Raw genomic sequence first — 18,628 nt, 5'->3', positions numbered from 1 at the left:
AAAACATTCGAATAGCGACCTCGACTACTCAAAAAGTTCAATTAGCACCATGAACTTCAAAAACATTCAATTAACTACTCCAACTCTACAAACAATTCAATTTCTAGTTTTTGTATGTTTATATGAGTAACAATTTTAATTTTTAAAAAAAATAAATTTTAAATATAATTATTTAAATATTTTTTATTTTAAATAATTATTTATAAAAATTTATTTTACATATGTGTAAAATTTTTAATATACAAAAATGCTAATATGAAATTAAAAATGCTTAACATTTAAGTTTATTGGACTACTATAATACTAATTAATTTAATGTTCAATAGTAAATTTTACACATGTAATATAAATTTTTATAACTAATTATTATTTTGACTATAATCATTCCCACAACCAATTTTGGTAGAATGTTCTTACACATATATGCTTACAATCTGGTACTAATTTTCGCATTAAATTTACAAACATTTTTAAAAATGCTTACATTAATTTAAAAATGCTTAAATTAATTAGTATTAAATTAGTCCACTAAACTTAAATGGTAAGCATTTTTAATTTTATATTAGCATTTTTGTATATTAAAATTTTTACACATGTAAAATATTTTTTTTATAAATAATTATTTAAAATAAAAAAATTTAAATAATTATGTTTAAAATTTATTTTTTTTAAAAAAAATTAAAATTGTTACTCATATAAAAACATATACAGAAACTGGAAATTGAATTTTTTATGGAGTTGGAGTAGTTAATTGAATGTTTTTAGAGTTCATGGTGCTAATTGAACTTTTTGAGTAGTTGAGGGGGCTATTTGAATGTTTTTTGAGTTCAGGGTGCCAATTGCACTTTCTTGAGTAGTAGAGGGGGCTATTTGACCCTTATCCCTATAGACAATATAGTGTAGGCCTAACCGTAGCCCCACTCTTATCACACTGTCACGGGTGAGACTGAATTTTTGATTTTGTGGTAAATTGTGAACATTCAGAATATATCATTTGTGAACATTCAGTATGTAAATAGTGTATTTTGGATCCGAGTTCATCTTATAAAGTAGATCCGAATTAAAAAAAATAATTTACATTATGCAACCAGTTGAGTTGTCCGTGCAGGCCGTAACCTCCACTCTCTGACTCTATAGTATAGTTTTTGCACTTCGGGAAATGCTAATGTAAAAAGGAAAATAAAAATAAAAAGTTCAGAATGCCTGTAAAAGTGTACAATAAGGTAGCATGATTTTTTTTATCAAAATTATATTTGTAGTCACTATTAAAAATTGCTCTTATGTAATAATCTATGAAATATAAGATAAGTAAATTATACTACCAAAGTTTTGAGTGAGAAGTAGAACGATTTGATGATAGCAAGAGTAGTGAACAAAAAATTATAGTAACGACTAACGTGGAACAATTCTAATCAAATTAGTTAGATTATTGGCTTGATAACCACAACATTCTAAATTACACTTTCAATGAGAACAATCTATTAACCGTCTTGATTTGTTTACCACTGCAGCTTGGACCATCAACCACGGTATATTTTGCCTTAAAACATGTATAAGCAGCACTATACTGGATCAGTGCAACATGGGAGTTGGGACTCGAAGAATAAAGCCATAAATTATTCCTCTGGTTAAGAGGAATAGGGTTATCATTGCAGACTGGAATTGGCAAAAAAATTTCTAGATCATTACCATCACATGCAGAAAATATAAGCATAGCTTCATTACATTACTGGTAACCAGAGACCGACTGGCAACTGCCATTGAAAGAGGGAAGTGCTACTTCTGACCCCAAAAAAGAATGGCATTTTACAGGGAAGGAGCTTATGGCTGGTAAACAGCTCGCTCAGAACCTTTCTTGTAGTTGAAGAATAGCTACATTCTTAGCACAGATATCAAATTCAAGACAAGTATGTACTTGAAAATTTCTTACATCAATGTAGCTCCTCAATTTTAGTCAACCACCTACATGCTACAACCTGAAATTGAATCCGCAGCTTTCATAATATGAAGACACTATACATAAAGTGTACTGTCCCTTTCGACATTCAGTCTTTAACATCTGAAAAGCAACAGAGAAATGATAAGTTAATCAATTTTTTTGAGTCATTTACTGCTAAGGACCATTGTCTAAAACTACAAGCACTAGTAATTCTTCATTGGAGGGGGTAGGGTGGAGTACAGTGTCAGGGAAATGTGACTATGTGAGTACTGTTACACTATATATTCAAATAAACAGAAGCGAGCATGAATCTCTACTGAGGTTAGCAGTTCAATGACATGAAAAATGGCTGCCAAGAAATCATCCCTGATTAACTTTAAAAAATGGGTTGGGCAAAGATATAAAGAGTATGAGATGCCGCCCTGCCATAGGATTTGTGGACAACTATCTTTACTAAGCACATTTAAGAATATATATTTACATGGTAACAATACCTTATTATAATAAGGTCCTTATACATGTGGTGAGCTACTACCTTTAAAAGACACGAGTACAAAATTTTGCATATTGTGGGGGATAAAACAGGTGGTCTGCTAAAGGAGAAATTATACCCCTTTGTCATTAAATTCAGTAGAAAGATTTGCATTTTCTAGCATACAATTCTATTGAAAGAACAGAAGAAAGCCTAATTTAGGAGAATTGAAAGCATTGCCTTACTTGAGTGCTAATTGGAGGTATGACTTCCCATTTGATGGTTCAAGTAGATGTCTAAGCTAGACGTTGAAGTGGTTTCTACCTTACTCTTGCTCTTGAACCTTCACCTAACAGAGATGTGAGAGGCTAGAAAAGAAGTACAAAGAAAAAAGAAATGCATTTTTTGTCTATTTCCAAACACAGAATAGTTAGGAATACCTGTCTTTTCGCTTCTCAAGATATCTCTGAACTGATGCTTTTCTGCTTGTTGGGCCTTCCACTGTTTGCAAAAATAACATCTAATGAAAATCAAACTTAGGAGAGAATGGTCTACAACACTTCAAATCCATTGATCTACATCAAGCTTTCAACATACATCTTGTTCTGATAGAAAACATTTGCCTACAGTCTGACAAAAAATAACCTTATAGCTGTACCCTAAAGAAAGGCCCACAGCCTTTCTTCATTTCAGGACATAGCTAAAAGGACAAAAGGAAATTAACAAGTAATCCAGCCAGGAAGCCTCCAAGGGCATTTTGTCCTCCAATCCTCAAGATAATGCATGTAAAAGAATCAGTGTTTGATGTAAAGGGCTGTGAATCACACTGTTCAAAGCAAATGGCTGCAACAGAGAACTCACAGCACACTGTTCAAAACAAATGGTTGCAACAGAGATAACTAACCACCTTTTGAATGTTCATTAATGAAATTCACATTGGTAAAAATCTGGTCAAGATGGATGCAACTTGAAGGGCAGGCAAGTGGAGTGAGCACTGAGTAGTTATTGAAGCAGGTAATGAGGTAATGATGGACTTTGTCTACAATGAAGGACAGGAAGAAGACAATGGTTCCCAGTTTCCATAGAAGGTGAAAGTTTTGCAATGAAAAAAATAGGGATTGATAGCAATTTCAATTTTCCTCTCGGATATCCACCCGAATCCATCCCGCATGAATCAGTTTTTTTTTGGGTGATAGTGGGTGGTGGGTTGGAGGTGGCCGGGTGGGTCTTAAAATATTAAACCCGCAGAGGATCGGGTTGGATTCAGATTCTATGTACAAAACCCGCCTAGAACCTACCCGACCCACCATGTGTGTGTGTGTATATATATAATAGTAAAATAAGTATTAGTATATAGTTAATTATAAAAGTTTCTATAACTTTTGCTAATTCTTAGTATTTTTATTTCTAAACTACTAAGTTTATTTTAAAAAGTTAACAATTTAATTATTATATTTGAATATTTATATTATTTTATGTTTTAGTATAACTAATGAATTTTTTATTTTATTATGTGTAAGTAATTTTAAATATTATTTTAAAAAATTAATAAGATAATAAGTAGTGGGTAACCGTAGTGGGCACCTGCACCCGGTGGGGTGGGGGTGGGTTTTGAAAAAATTCACCTGATGCGGGTAGGGGGTGGGGGTGGGTGGAGAAAGTATAAGGTGGATCGGGTGGTGGATGTAGCCCTCCCGATCCACCCCCGACCCATTGCCATCCCTAGAAAAAATGCATCTGAATTGTGCAGTGAGCTTGAGCTTGAGAGTGATAGAGGTCACCAATTTCGTATTTCCCATCTTAAAGAATCATGAGCCATAAATAAAAATTTCATATGTGGCAATCACTGAAAGAGGGACAAAAAGTTTACAAGGATTACCTTCACGAAATGTGTTGCTTTCTTCCATGTATACTCAAGTGTTGTCACATTTTTTACTGTAAAACTTGAACCAATATCCTTCGCAATATATAGAAAAATTTAATGCATTTCTTGTAATGTCCTTGATAATTTGTTAAGTCAACTAAGGTTAAAAACCATCTTTCAGAGAGAGTTTTCATACCATTGAAAGCCCAGTGAGGAGTTTTTAAGTTGTAAAATCAAGAAAGTAGCCATTGGGCAACAGGAACAAAAGAAAATGCATTCCACAAAATATGGTTTCAAAACAAAAACTCATCATTCCAGTATTCTTATACTCATATATAATTAAACCACCTGTTTGCACTGCTGGTGAGAGCGGCACTGCATACTCTTGGCATACTTTAACATTTGCAGCTTGTAAATGGCACACTGAATGTTGTGCAGTTACAGCACCATCATATGGAGAGTCAGGAGGAACAGGGAGTGTGCTTCCAGCAAAATGCAAGAGTGTGTGTGCCTATAACATGAGTTGTTGTTGCTCACATATTTGGGACTTAACATCTAGAATAATTTTAGAGTATTTATAATTCAGAAGAAATTTAATACCTTATCAGCTGGCACATCATCATAGACATTCACCTTGCCACAATAGAAGATTGCCATTTGCCTAGCTGGAATACATGTTGACTCTGTGCTTCTGAATAGAGAGGCCAGTAACAAGAACAGTTTTTGAATTCATATTTATGGAGTCTTCTTAATAAGAAATTCAAGTCATGAACAACTCTTCACAGTAATAGCATGTTACGAATAAGGGGAAAAGAATCCTGATGGAAAAACATCCACTACTACTAGTGGAAAAACATCATGTAGTTATAATAAGCCACATCTACAATCATCTTACATGAGAAGCTCATGGAACCATCAACTTTGAATGAAAGATGTAATAGTTCAGTAGTTCCATACGTTATGATGAAAGCACAATAAAAAACTGCAGCAGTGTGTCCTACTCATAACACTACATGTTACAGCATGGGCCCTCTACATCTTTAAATGTGTGAGTGTGTGGCACTATGGGGTCAACATTTCTATGCACAGTAAGAAAGCACAGTCTCTACGATGGGACTCAACAGATTACACATTCCACATAGTGGGTACAGTATTAGGATCCAGCAATAATGCAAGAAGTTCATTGCATGTTTGATGGCAGTAACATACTAAGCTATGTAGTGCACTAAGATTCAAGCACGTCAATGTCGCCCTAGTAATCCAGCCAGTCTTGAACATGTTCTAAACAAATGGTCCAAGCAATTAGCACAAAAAACCAAGTTACCAACACAAATAAATTTCAGTACACATTAGAACATACATGAGAGGCAGCTTTCCATTCTGGAGCTCGTTAATTTCAAAAAGATTTGCATAAATTAGCAGTGGAGAAAATAAAAGTAAGCTTGCCTAGATGGAGCTGAGTCCTTGACAGCACCCGCAGGATGAGCTGGTAGGTCACCAAAAAGATCAGTTTTTTCCAGATTTTTTCCCCTAAATGGCATCACTTCTGCTGATTCCGAAATTTCTGCATCTATATCCGTTTCTTTGGAGACCTGCATTTTGCATTAAACAATTATAATCATCGACTGAATAGCTATAAACAATGCGCTACTACATTCACAGCAATAAATTAATAGCAAATAAACAATTTTGAACTAATAAATGATTTTTAAATAGATGTTAAAAATAATATAAAGTATGATTGAAACGCACACGGGATTCGTGATTATTACTGGTGCTCGGAGACCGAGGAGCGTACAGCTTCTTGTAACTGCCGGAGTCAGAATCCGGCGGCATTTCGAGAAGCGCTTTCAGCGAAATCACTTGTTGAATCGCCTGCGATTTGTTCCACGACGGTCTTCTCATACCTGGCCGGAGAATTTCAGTTAAGGGAGATCATAATCCACATGTGTGTTATTTTCGGACAATTATACCTTTTTTTTGTGTTTATCGTGAAGATAGAACTTTCGGACTTGGGAGACATACCTTTCTCTTTGAGGTACCGGCGGCAATCTTCGCGAGTGAGCTGAGAAATGTCGTCATCAGTGAGTTGGTTTAGGGGCTTGTCGAGAAGCGACTTGGAGACTGCCTCCACCGGCGAGATGACGTCAGATTCGGGCGGCATCAGGCATCGATTTAGCGGGAACCTGCTCGGTGCTTTGGCGGGATGGATTTGAGAGCTGAGAGAGTGAGCAGACCGGGTTTTGGTGAGCGAGTTGGGTAGCTCAAGGACAATGAGTTGGCTTTCACGAGCATGAAATTGGCCGCGGCCTAGCTGGCTACCTGCCCAACTTGAGGGTCCATGGCTTGTGAGTTACTACCTCCGTGCCAGTTTAACGAGGGGCAAGTTATTTTTAATCTAATTTTTTATAATACTATTATTTTTATCGTGATGCATGGAATGAATTTATTATAATATATTAAAAATAATTGAATCCATATATAATTATATAAATTATAATATCAAATATTATATAGTACAATTGAACATATATTTTGGATCGATTATGTTTTCTGATGTTATCCTTGTTTGAATTCCATAAAATAATTGCTTAATTAGTAGCTAATGTGTAGATGTACGCATGCATGCGCTGCTGGAATTTTAGATGATCGATTATGTTTTCTGATGTTATATTTGTTTTAATTCCATAAAATAATTGCTTAATTAATAGCTAATGTGTAGATGTACTCATGCGGTGTTGAAATTTTAGAGATTTTATATATCACTAGTATTTTCACCCATGCGATGCACGGAGTTGATTTGTTATAATATATTAAGAATATTTGGATCGATATATAATTATATAAATTATAATATCAAATATTATATAATGCAATTAAAGATATGTTTTGGATCGATTATGTTTTCTGATGTTATCATTGTTTGAATCCCATCAAATAATTCCTTAATTAATAGCTAATGTGTAGATGTACGCATGCGGTGCTGGAACTTTAGAGATTTTATATATTATTGTTTAGGATTTTTATAAATTGGGTAAATATGCTCATTATCTAGGGATAATAACTTTGGTTCCTTCATGTGTCTCATTAACTATTATTGCTAACCCCAGAAGAAGAGGCTAAAGAAGATGAAGAGAAGGGGCTTGTTTTGATGCGTTATGCACACCAACCCGATTTTAAGCACGGCTTAATCAAAGGCTCTATGCGAACTCAAAGGCGTAAAATTGTTATTGAGAAACTGTTTCAAGCAAATGCACATTCCCCCCTTTTTTTTGACAGGATAAAAAAACAAAAACTTTTTTCTTTTGCTATCCCCCGCCCGGTTCAACTGAACCGAATTTTTAGAAATTGGTCGGCGGGAAAAGGGTTCAGGATTTTAGAGTCTACAGACGAACAAACAAAAAGAGAAGAAAAACCAAAAAGAGAATCTAAAAAGAAAAACGACCGAGTAAAGGAAAAAAAGCGATTAGAGATAGGGGAAGCCTGGGATACTTTTGAAATTACCCAAATGTTAAGGGGTTGCATTTTAATAGCCCAATCAAGTCTTAGAAAAAATCTTATATTACCTTCATTGATAATCGGTAAAAATCTTGGACGTATGCTATTATTGCAAATTCCTGAATGGTCTGAAGATTTCGAGGAATGGAATAGAGAAAAGCATATTAGGTGCACTTATACTGGTAATCCGTTATCCGAAACAGAATTTCCGGAAAATTGGTTGACACAAGGTATTCAGATCAAGATTGTATATCCTTTCCATCTGAAACCTTGGCACACATCTAAACCGCTAACTTCTCGTGATGACGTTTGTTTTTTAACAATTTTTGGAAGGGAAACAGAACTGCCTTTTGGCTCTCCCCNCTGTTGATAAAGAAACTGCTTGATACTGTTGAAGAAACAAGAAAGCCTAATGCTAGCAAAGAGACTGATACTGTTGATAAAGAAACCAAGACTAATGCTAGCAAAGAGACTGATACTGTGAATAAAGAAACGAAGCCTAATGCTAGCAAAGAGACTGATACTGTGAATAAAGAAACCAAGACTAAAACCCCAGAAGAAGAGGCTAAAGAAGATGAAGAGAAGGGGCTTGTTTTGATGCGTTATGCACACCAACCCGATTTTAAGCACGGCTTAATCAAAGGCTCTATGCGAACTCAAAGGCGTAAAATTGTTATTGAGAAACTGTTTCAAGCAAATGCACATTCCCCCCTTTTTTTTGACAGGATAAAAAAACAAAAACTTTTTTCTTTTGCTATCCCCCGCCCGGTTCAACTGAACCGAATTTTTAGAAATTGGTCGGCGGGAAAAGGGTTCAGGATTTTAGAGTCTACAGACGAACAAACAAAAAGAGAAGAAAAACCAAAAAGAGAATCTAAAAAGAAAAACGACCGAGTAAAGGAAAAAAAGCGATTAGAGATAGGGGAAGCCTGGGATACTTTTGAAATTACCCAAATGTTAAGGGGTTGCATTTTAATAGCCCAATCAAGTCTTAGAAAAAATCTTATATTACCTTCATTGATAATCGGTAAAAATCTTGGACGTATGCTATTATTGCAAATTCCTGAATGGTCTGAAGATTTCGAGGAATGGAATAGAGAAAAGCATATTAGGTGCACTTATACTGGTAATCCGTTATCCGAAACAGAATTTCCGGAAAATTGGTTGACACAAGGTATTCAGATCAAGATTGTATATCCTTTCCATCTGAAACCTTGGCACACATCTAAACCGCTAACTTCTCGTGATGACGTTTGTTTTTTAACAATTTTTGGAAGGGAAACAGAACTGCCTTTTGGCTCTCCCGAAAAACACTCCTTTTTTGAGCCATTTTAAAGAACTCGATACTGTGGATAAAGAAACGAAGACTAATGCTAGCAAAGAGACTGATACTGTTGATAAAGAAACGAAGACTAATGCTAGCAAAGAGACTGATACTGTGAATAAAGAAACGAAGCCTAATGCTAGCAAAGAGACTGATACTGTGAATAAAGAAACCAAGACTAAAACCCCAGAAGAAGAGGCTAAAGAAGATGAAGAGAAGGGGCTTGTTTTGATGCGTTATGCACACCAACCCGATTTTAAGCACGGCTTAATCAAAGGCTCTATGCGAACTCAAAGGCGTAAAATTGTTATTGAAAAACTGTTTCAAGCAAATGCACATTCCCCCCTTTTTTTTGACAGGATAAAAAAACAAAAACTTTTTTCTTTTGCTATCCCCCGCCCGGTTCAACTGAACCGAATTTTTAGAAATTGGTCGGCGGGAAAAGGGTTCAGGATTTTAGAGTCTACAGACGAACAAACAAAAAGAGAAGAAAAACCAAAAAGAGAATCTAAAAAGAAAAACGACCGAGTAAAGGAAAAAAAACGATTAGAGATAGGGGAAGCCTGGGATACTTTTGAAATTACCCAAATGTTAAGGGGTTGCATTTTATAATAACTTTGGTTCCTTCATGTGTCTCATTAACTATTATTGCTTCAACAATGTGATATGTCAATCTTGTGATGATGAGTCACGTACTGTTATAAAGACCAAGAGAATGGTCTATCTTATGCAATAACATAGCAGGTGCACCGACCTTTAATTAATGTTAATGAATGATTAAGAAGATCATACAATTTCAAACTATTTAAGAATTTAGGAGTGTGTATTTCTAATATATTTTCATCGTCTGGTTCTGCCTTACACAAAGAGTTACAACTTAAATATGTTCGTCATTTTGCAATATTCATGTCGCACATGTACTGATTAATATATAAATTTTATATATTTAGAAACTACATTAAAAGTACTATTAAACATTAAAAAAAATTAAATAATAAAAAATTACTAAAGAAAATAAGCAATAAAGAAATAGTTTATTTGACCAATAAATAGTAAATAGGATATGTAAAATGGGACATAGCGGATAATTGTTTTCCTTTTATTGTTTTGCAAAATGTTTTCAACTTTTTCTTTTAAAGAGTCAAATAAGCTTCTAAATTTTATCTTAAAAGTTAATTAAGTATCTAGACCTGGCTATTATAGGTCAAATTGATTTGAACATCAATTCCAACAAAAATTCAACCACATGTAAGGACCGAACCCTTTTTCAATTAACATAGTATGCATTTTATGTGAAATCAATACATTTTATTAAGAAAAATATAAATAAGATCCGCAAATAGCATTTATAGTGCTGCTAAGTATATCACACTTGCAAATATTTTGTGGTATAGTGTCACCCGATTGCACCCCAACATGGAAGGGGTAGGTTTGAGCCTACATTGTGATAGAGTCAGTAGTACTAAAAAGAAAATATTAAAGTCATTGTTATCGTTTGGTTGACAGGTTTTTAGAACACTATTATGTATTTTGATTACTCCATTAATTGCAAAACTCATTCCTTAATAAAATAAAGAATTTCATTTTATTTCCACTCTACTACCAAACATGTAAAATGCTTTCACTAAAATCCATTACTATTACTAAGTATTTGATTCCCATTCCGATCCTGATTCCCATGTGTGAACTAAATATTCAATTGTACATTATTTAGAATTACCCTACATAATTAAATATGTGTTATATTAGTGAAAAATGTCAAATACATCTCCAAACTTTAGGTAAAAAGTCAACTAGACTCTTGAAGTTTTGAAAATTGCAATTAAATTCATAAACATGTTATTTTGGAGCAACAAAACTCATTGACATGTTGGTGACCTGTAATTGCAGATAAATTAGGATTCCAACTAACTCTAGCAAATTATGTAACTCGTCTTTTCAATCTAGGTAAGTCCATAATGTTATGTGTCTTGTTTGTAATTTTTTATGTTTTATATTGTAAAATTTTATATCTTACGAGTATAAATTATGTAACTAATTGTTGTGAACCATGATCCACTTATAAGCATTGGATTAGAAGAAGGTGGGGCTCATTTTTAGTCTATAATTGTAGGTGAAGTGGGGAGAAAATCCCCGTAACACGTGCAAACGCTTTGCTACACTCGTACCTAGACGCATCTCGAGAATTCCATCCGGGTACATCTCAAAACTGTTTGAACCGACCCGCTGTTGCTTACTCTGATCAACTTCTCAAAATATATACACATTACACTCCGCTCCGCGCATTTCAAAGTCGAGTAATCGGAATATTGAGGAAGACGCTGATTTGATCGGAGAGATGTGGAACTATGCGTACAAAGGAGACGAGGAATCCGGGTCGGCGCCGCTGTATCCGACGATGCTGGAGAATCCGGAACTCCGGTGGTCATTCATTCGGAAAGTGTATTCCATTGTAGCTATCCAATTGGTCATGTCCATCGCCGTCGGCGCCGTCGTCGTCTCTAATCATCATATTTCACGCTTCTTTGCAACTACTGGCGCTGGTTTGGCTCTCTATATTGTTCTCATCATCACGCCCTTCATTGGTATGCTGCTCTAATTTTTTTTTTTTCCTTTGATTTGTCCCTTTGCCGTTTGATTTCGTTTCTTTGTTTTCAGTTAGGGTTGATATTTTCTTAATGTGATTAATTTAATCGTTTGCTGCAGTGCTATGCCCGTTGTATTACTACCACCAGAAGCATCCGTACAACTATATACTGCTTGGCATTTTCACGGTGGCTCTTTCCTTCGCCGTCGGATTGACTTGTGCATACACTAGTGGTGAGCAACTCATTTTAATTTTTAATTTTTGTTGTCCCATTTTACGTTGTCTGTTCCTTCACATTTCTAGGGTTAGTTTTAGCTCGATTTTCCCTATTCATGCTTTGATCGATGGAAAGTTCTTTTCTTTTCGAGATTCCTTGCTTGTTCGAATTGTGATTCCATTGGTCTTACAACTATAAAAAATCACAGAAATAGTATGATATTGCTATTGGCTTATTCAGTAATTTTGTGTTAGTTGCCTTTTAAAGATTAATAAGATTGGTAAAGTCTAGGATAATCTGAATAAACTTAACTGTGACATCTTGTATGGTCTGTGATGTGAATCATTAAGTCTCATCAAACATTGGGTGTGTTTGGTTCACACATGGGAATGGGAATGGGAATAAAAACTTGGTAATGGTATGAGTTTTTGTGAAAGTATTTTGCATGTTTGGTAGTATGGTGGAATTGGGATGATTACCAATATTAATGTTTGGTTATGTATGACCCACTAATGGGAATAAAGGATTTTAAAATACAAAATAAAAAAAAAATAAAAAATCAAGGCAATTGATGACATCCAAAGCACTAATATGAACAAAAAAAAAATCAAAACAAAAATCTAAAAGCACTAATCCAAACTTAAAAATCATATTACTAATAAGATGGAATGATATCTTTTTAATTAGGGAATATGGTTTTTAATTGAAGGGGTAATCAAATCTCATAGTTGTGTTTTAAAAAGTTGTTAATCAAACACTAATTATGATTTTGAATCCCCTTCCTAGTGTGTAAACCCATGAACCAAACACACCCATTGTACCATTCAACAAATGCTACTGAATATTTATGGTTATGGAAACTGCTAGTTGCATTTTTCTTACTTTCTGCTCATTATATCTCATGGACATTCCTGAGCTTCAACCGGGTTCCTAATCATTCTCTGATGATAAATCAAAGTTAATATCTTAATCTGTTCCAACTTTGGGTGTGGAGTGGTGGTTGGTATCTGTGATTTTAGAATTGAAATTGTCTTTAAGATGGGAATATTAATCTCTGGGTTGATTGGCAACAGGGAAAGTGATCCTAGAAGCAGCCATTTTAACAGCTGCAGTTGTGATTGCTCTTACTTTGTACACATTCTGGGCGGCAAAGAGAGGCCAGGATTTTAATTTCCTAGGACCATTCTTGTTCGGTGCTATTCTGGTGCTTATGCTGTTTTCACTGATCCAGGTTTGTGGATTTCACCCATGTTTCATTTGCAATTATGTCCTGCATCCAATGGTATCTGCAGAACTAAATTCTTGTTTGATGAAAGCTCAATATGTTCATACTTTGCTCTGCAGATGTTCTTTCCTATGGGGAAGATCTCAGTGATGATCTATGGCGGTCTGGCATCCATAGTATTCTGTGGGTACATCGTATATGACACGGATAACCTTATCAAGCGATACAGTTACGATGAATATATCTGGGCTGCGGTCGCCTTGTACCTCGATGTCATCAACTTATTCCTATCCCTCTTGAGTATTTTTAGAGCTGCTGATAGTTGAACTGTTGAAGAATGTGCAGTTACTGCTTTCTTTCTACTCTCTCCCAACCTTCATGGATTATTTTGAATGATGCTCGTTGCACCCTTGTTGAACTGTATATTTGTATGCATTATTGATGCCATGATATCGTTATTTTGCACTTTGTTAACTCTTAGTTTTGGCTCAAATGCATTAATATATGTTTAAACTATCCAAATTATTTTAGTATATATTTATTATATTTTATAGTATTAATTTTTATTTAAATTTAAAAATTTTAAAATTTGGCGGCCTGCGGGCTTAAGGCGGGGTAGGCTGACCTATCATAGGCCCATATTTTGGTGGGCTCCGCCCCGCCGGTCCGTTTCGACAGCTCTGGTCTTACTCAAGTGTTAAACTTAATTGTTTTTAACGAATCTTGTTTGGAGGGGGTTACCTTACCAATATGGGACATATTGAAATTTTTTGGATTGCAAAGATCACCCAACTTCGAATGGTTAGAATAGTTTCAAATGCATTACACAAGCATCTATTCACTAAACTTCATCTTCCTAGCTTCCCCATTTATAGTGTTTTTCTTGTCCATTCATCGACGGAATCTCCTTCTTCTTTCTGCCGCAATAGAGAGAAGCCTTGACACGCCTTGCGTCCACAGCTCGTATTCCTTCTGGTTCTTGCATTCAAACTCAACCAGTCCACGCACCTCTGTCCTCAGCCCGAAGTACTTGCGCTGCTCTCCGTCCTCAAACAGGTGCCTCCCCGGCCATGCCGGAATGTCCTTGCACACGTCCAACACAACGTCTGCAAGTTATAAGTTCAAAAATAAGTTATGCCGAATGAAATTTATTTATGAGGTCGAAATTTGCTTTCATGAAATTAATGCAATTAATCACTTACTTTCCTTCTTCTTGGTGATGGTATTCCCAACGTACTTGCTTTTCATCTTCAAGATTACCTTCCCACCATAGTGAATATAAACAGACACAATCTTCCAATGAAGATCACCTGTAGCATAACACATAATAACATAACACATAATAACACCCATGTCAAAACCTGTGACCAACTGAATTGGCCACGTAGGCAATCAGTGCATTTACTGACTTACCGTTGCGTGTTCGCTTGAGAAGCTCACGACCCCGGGCCAGTAATTCTTGGTTACACACGCCCAAGAAATTCTCTTCAACCTCAAGCCCCTCATAGAAGCTGCCACCATTGTAATTATTGTTGTTGCTACCTGCGCCAATTACATGCCCCTTCTCTAGTGAATTAACCGTCGAGATGTTCCAAACTTCCTTCAATGCCCTTGCCTTCAGAGTAGCCGCTCCACGAAGAGCTAAAAAAAAAAAAAACCAAACATAAAGTCTCATTTTCCATTTATACTTTAATCCCCACAGCCCAGTTTTCCCTTATTTTCAGCAACTTGAGCATAATTTCATCCTCTGATACCAAATTGAAACATGTGCTCCATCTCAACTAAAAAGTCTAAGCAGATAGTTGAATTGCATGTACATTTAAGTTTATATATATATTATATGTTCAACAGTTTAGTCCTGACCTGTAGCAGCGGCAGCGGTGAGAGTTGATATATCCTCATGGGAGCGCACGTTTATAGCGGAGCTAATAGACGACATGAGGCGTTCACGTTCAGCGCCCATGGCCTCAGCAGCCTCCACGCATTGCGCCGCCACCAGCATCGCGGCCGAGGCCACGGCCATGTCTGTCTTGGCGGTCACCTCATCCTTCCCGGTGGAGGACGCCGCCGCCGTGGTGGCGGCAACTGCGGCCACCGAAGCGGCAAGTCCGGCCACCGAAACCGCCGCGTGCACCTGCGCGTTCCGCGCTCTCGTCTCTTCTTTCTTCTTGTCCTTCCTCTCCTTCAGCCACTTCCTCACGGCATTCCCGCTCGGCGTGTTGGCGCCGCTGCTATTGCCGCTCTTCATGTTCGTGAACAGTGGCTGGAGGGTGTTGTTTGCTCTCAAGTACTGCATGCATATATTCACCCATGTTTTCAGTTCGGTACTTTTACCATATTGGACTTAATGGGTGATTAATTAGTGGTTCTGTTTTAACAAGATTTTGCATTGATTATATTAGCAGGGGTTTACCCTTTCTTTTTTCCTTTTACCTTGACTGTATCACTGTATACACTCAGTTCATTTGGCAGTAGGGTAAAAAGAGCTGCAGATTTGATATGGATTAGACATTTAGACAGCATGGATGTAAAACAAGAAAATTTTGACTGAGGTACACTTTAGGTGAAATGTCTTGTGATTTTAACCACAAAAAAAAATCGTAAATAAACTTAGATTCAACCAAACTGCGTTCTTAAGGGATGTCAAACTTGAAATTTGTGGTTACCAAGGTAACTGTCAAACCAATTTAATTGGGGTTATCTCATCACTGATACACTCCAATCATGCATCATTTTCACAAGTTCCTCTCATTAACATATTTCAATCTCAGTTAAATATTTTTTCCTACTAAAGAAGCAAAAACAAATTAAATGGAAACTACACAAACCCAAAATCTCAAAACACTATCAAGATTAGCCTTCATAACTGTCAAACTGAAATATATAGGATGAGATGTGAAAAACTGACACTATATTTTAATCTCAGTTAAATTTTTTTCTTTCAAAACTAGTGAAAGATACACAAACCCAAATTTTCAAATTAAAATACCATAAAGTTCAAAGTTATAATAACTGACAAACTTAAATAGGATGAGATTTGAAAAAATAGCACTAAAATGAAGGTCAGATCAGATCAGTATAGTACATCGCAACTTGCAAGCCAGCATATTTTAACTATTAGTAAATCTATTCATTACCATTTCCTAAAAATTACCAAAGCTTTGTACCATACTTGATATATCACCCTTTGGGTATGCTTTCCTTTTTCTTTCTTGATTTCTGTAGCCTTTAATCTTAAGGGTTATATTTGATCCTTTTCTTTTGCATAAAGAACTCAAAGTCGATAGTGTTCTTCAATTCCACAATCCAAATGATGAATAGTTTAATAAATTTTGGCATAAAACAAGTCAAAAGGTGAGGGATTAGACGGCTAAAGCATTCTTGTAAAGAAATAAAAGTTCATTTCAAAAGCATCAAAAGTGCGGTTGTGTTTTTCTTTAACGTTGCTGGCTGCAAAACACTAAGCATAGCTTTGAAATTTGCACTTTAGATCATGGTCAGATCGAGCAAACCTAATCCCTATATAGCCTCTCGACCTAGGAAGACGCCATCATTGACTAATAATGTTTGGGTTCTCATTGATTACAAGGCAAAGTACATTAGTTGTCTCAGCCTAAAAAGGAAACAAGGAATAAAGAGATCTCATCGCAATCCAACTATCCATATTATATATATAAATTTCGAAATGTGTAGCCAAAGTAATTCTTCATTTCTTTAGAAAAATAAAATTAAAAATTAAAAAAAGAAAACACAAAAGGAAAACAAAGAATGAAAAATTGACGAAAGGAGCAACCTCAATAGAGTTGGCCGAACAATTGGCTTAATAACTATAAGATTTTAAATTCTATTTCTGATGTAAGCTATCTAGTGGTCTTCTTAGTTTGACAGTACAATCTAGGGATTCTAGGCTGGTTTAGTGCCTTGTGGCCCAATGTTAGTTCAAGGCGAGTTTCACTTAGAGCGTACTTTTGAGTAGCAGATGCAATACCGTATGAAAAAAATCTAATATAAAGTTAAATTATGAATGATTTTTTTATGGTTTTTATATGGATGCTCTACTTGGTGAAATATAGCATGACTCCCCTACTTCACAACAATAATGTATTTTGGCCATAATAATGATTATAGTTTGACAACACTTAATTAGTAGCAATAATGCATAGTAAATAGACACAACTAAGAAACAATAATGAAACATGATTGAATTAAGGTGGTGGGGGAGAAAGAAATTAACCTTAATGACATCTTCAAACTCCTCGGAGGGGGAGATGGGAGGGCTATCGGTTTCCTCTGTAAGAGAACCGTTGAGCGGTCCGCTGCTATGGGACAGCCTTCCCGACGTTAATGGCGATATTTCTTGCCCATTATGCATCTAAAATTCAGACAAAATTATGATATGAAACCATTGTTGCAGGGCGGTATAGAAGCGCCTATGCGGCTAACTAAAATACACTGTAGTGTGTGAGTGTATATATGTCTTATTATATATATATAATGAAAAAAATTAGTAAGGCCGACCAGATTAACTTGGTTAACTCCATCAAAATGGACGAGTTAACTCAGTCGAATTAGGCGCTAGACCTGGACCGAGGGAGAAATCGTCACAGTTTAAGGGCGCTTAGACAGATTTTTGCAACAGTATATGAAACTGAGATTCAGTTCAAGAATTTGGTTAAAATTGTTGGTGGGGATAGATGGAGATACTTACCGACTGTGACATGATGCGTTCAAGAACGAGCTGAGAAGTTGCAGAGGACCCGAAGGAGAATGTGTTTCCGGAGAGCTTCGCCGCCTCGGTCTCGGCGTCGGCGGTGGTTTCCGGTATGGGGTTGCCGCCGCAGCCGGCGGCGCTGGCCTTGGGAGGCAGAGACGGCGGGTTGGAAGGCGGAGCTAAGGCCTTGCAAAGCTGCAGAGCGGAGGCGCTCCATGATCTAGACAGGAACTCCATGGGCTCTCTTGGGCTTTCCGGCAGCGTAACGCCGTTGGCGAGGGTCTTCTCCGACCACCTGGTATCCATGATTCCGGCCGGAGTTCACTAGACTGCCACAGTAATACAGAGTAGAAATAAACGGGTTTGGTGTTTATGTTTGCGGAGTTTGAGGGAGGGAATAGGAAATTTGTATAGGCAGTAAAGACTAAAGAGCATGGCCCACCGTCCACCTGCAAATAAACTAACTTGCACACTTTGTAATGATATCAACCACATGGTCCACCCGGCCCCCTGTGGATCCCACTCAAACTCCATATTATTAACCATGATTGCAATGATTTTAGTAAAAATATATAGAGTAAATTTTTTGGAAAAAATTGTACTTCTCGTGTCTAAATTATAAGATAATTGTAAAATATGTTTCTTAGTATCGGTCATACTCACTTTTCGTCTCTAAGTTATACTGGGGACAGAATTTACAATTTTAGTATAACTCAGAAACAAAAAGTGAGCACGAAATGACGAAAAATGCAATGCCAATGATAGTTTAGGGACAAAAAGTGAGCATGACA

At 36.2% G+C, this 18,628-nt stretch overlaps 3 protein-coding genes across 4 annotated transcripts; 1 reads left to right on the top strand and 2 right to left on the bottom strand.

The window, feature by feature from the left end:
• Positions 1-1,662: 1,662 nt before the first annotated feature.
• Positions 1,663-6,612, bottom strand: LOC116017636 (protein TIFY 4B-like). Of its 2 annotated transcripts, none has more exons than XM_031258256.1 (8): positions 6,301-6,612; positions 6,028-6,182; positions 5,722-5,867; positions 4,876-4,966; positions 4,624-4,786; positions 2,852-2,912; positions 2,657-2,760; positions 1,663-2,059 (listed from the first exon to the last, which is right to left on the bottom strand). In XM_031258256.1, exons 1-7 carry the CDS (start codon positions 6,437-6,439, stop codon positions 2,757-2,759), a joined length of 759 nt encoding a protein of 252 aa, XP_031114116.1. In that variant the 5' UTR covers positions 6,440-6,612; the 3' UTR covers positions 1,663-2,059; positions 2,657-2,756. The 2 variants fall into 2 exon arrangements, with proteins under 2 accessions (XP_031114116.1, XP_031114115.1); XM_031258255.1 differs by having other exon boundaries at positions 2,657-2,754; positions 6,301-6,611.
• Positions 6,613-11,286: 4,674 nt separating this feature from the next.
• LOC116015221 (protein LIFEGUARD 2-like) lies at positions 11,287-13,659 on the top strand. Its single transcript, XM_031255247.1, has 4 exons — positions 11,287-11,682; positions 11,804-11,917; positions 12,975-13,132; positions 13,246-13,659. Exons 1-4 carry the CDS (start codon positions 11,436-11,438, stop codon positions 13,450-13,452), a joined length of 726 nt encoding a protein of 241 aa, XP_031111107.1. The 5' UTR covers positions 11,287-11,435; the 3' UTR covers positions 13,453-13,659.
• A 225-nt stretch (positions 13,660-13,884) lies between these two features.
• LOC116016959 (VAN3-binding protein-like) lies at positions 13,885-18,245 on the bottom strand. Its single transcript, XM_031257440.1, has 6 exons — positions 17,835-18,245; positions 17,361-17,498; positions 14,990-15,416; positions 14,540-14,767; positions 14,329-14,436; positions 13,885-14,232 (listed from the first exon to the last, which is right to left on the bottom strand). The coding sequence occupies exons 1-6, from the start codon at positions 18,141-18,143 to the stop codon at positions 14,018-14,020; spliced, it is 1,425 nt and encodes a 474-aa protein (XP_031113300.1). The 5' UTR covers positions 18,144-18,245; the 3' UTR covers positions 13,885-14,017.
• Positions 18,246-18,628: the final 383 nt, after the last annotated feature.

The sequence above is a fragment of the Ipomoea triloba genome, chromosome 4 (genome assembly GCF_003576645.1).
Source record: "Ipomoea triloba cultivar NCNSP0323 chromosome 4, ASM357664v1".
Lineage (NCBI taxonomy): Eukaryota > Viridiplantae > Streptophyta > Magnoliopsida > Solanales > Convolvulaceae > Ipomoea > Ipomoea triloba.
Note: the sequence above shows the minus strand (reverse complement) of the source record. Positions and strands in the feature narration are given on the sequence as shown.

Coding starts and splice junctions, on each gene's coding strand:
- LOC116016959 (XM_031257440.1), bottom strand. CDS start 18,143: ATGGATACCAGGTGGTCGGAGAAGACCCTCGCCAACGGCGTTACGCTG. Junction 17,499..17,834: donor AACGCATCATGTCACAGTCG/GTAAGTATCTCC, acceptor TCTGAATTTTAG/ATGCATAATGGGCAAGAAAT. Junction 15,417..17,360: donor AGTTTGAAGATGTCATTAAG/GTTAATTTCTTT, acceptor ATATGCATGCAG/TACTTGAGAGCAAACAACAC.
- LOC116015221 (XM_031255247.1), top strand. CDS start 11,436: ATGTGGAACTATGCGTACAAAGGAGACGAGGAATCCGGGTCGGCGCCG. Junction 11,683..11,803: donor CATCATCACGCCCTTCATTG/GTATGCTGCTCT, acceptor CGTTTGCTGCAG/TGCTATGCCCGTTGTATTAC. Junction 11,918..12,974: donor GACTTGTGCATACACTAGTG/GTGAGCAACTCA, acceptor GATTGGCAACAG/GGAAAGTGATCCTAGAAGCA.
- LOC116017636 (XM_031258255.1), bottom strand. CDS start 6,439: ATGCCGCCCGAATCTGACGTCATCTCGCCGGTGGAGGCAGTCTCCAAG. Junction 6,183..6,300: donor CCGGTACCTCAAAGAGAAAG/GTATGTCTCCCA, acceptor TTCTCCGGCCAG/GTATGAGAAGACCGTCGTGG. Junction 2,755..2,851: donor CTTGAGAAGCGAAAAGACAG/GTATTCCTAACT, acceptor TGTTAGGTGAAG/GTTCAAGAGCAAGAGTAAGG.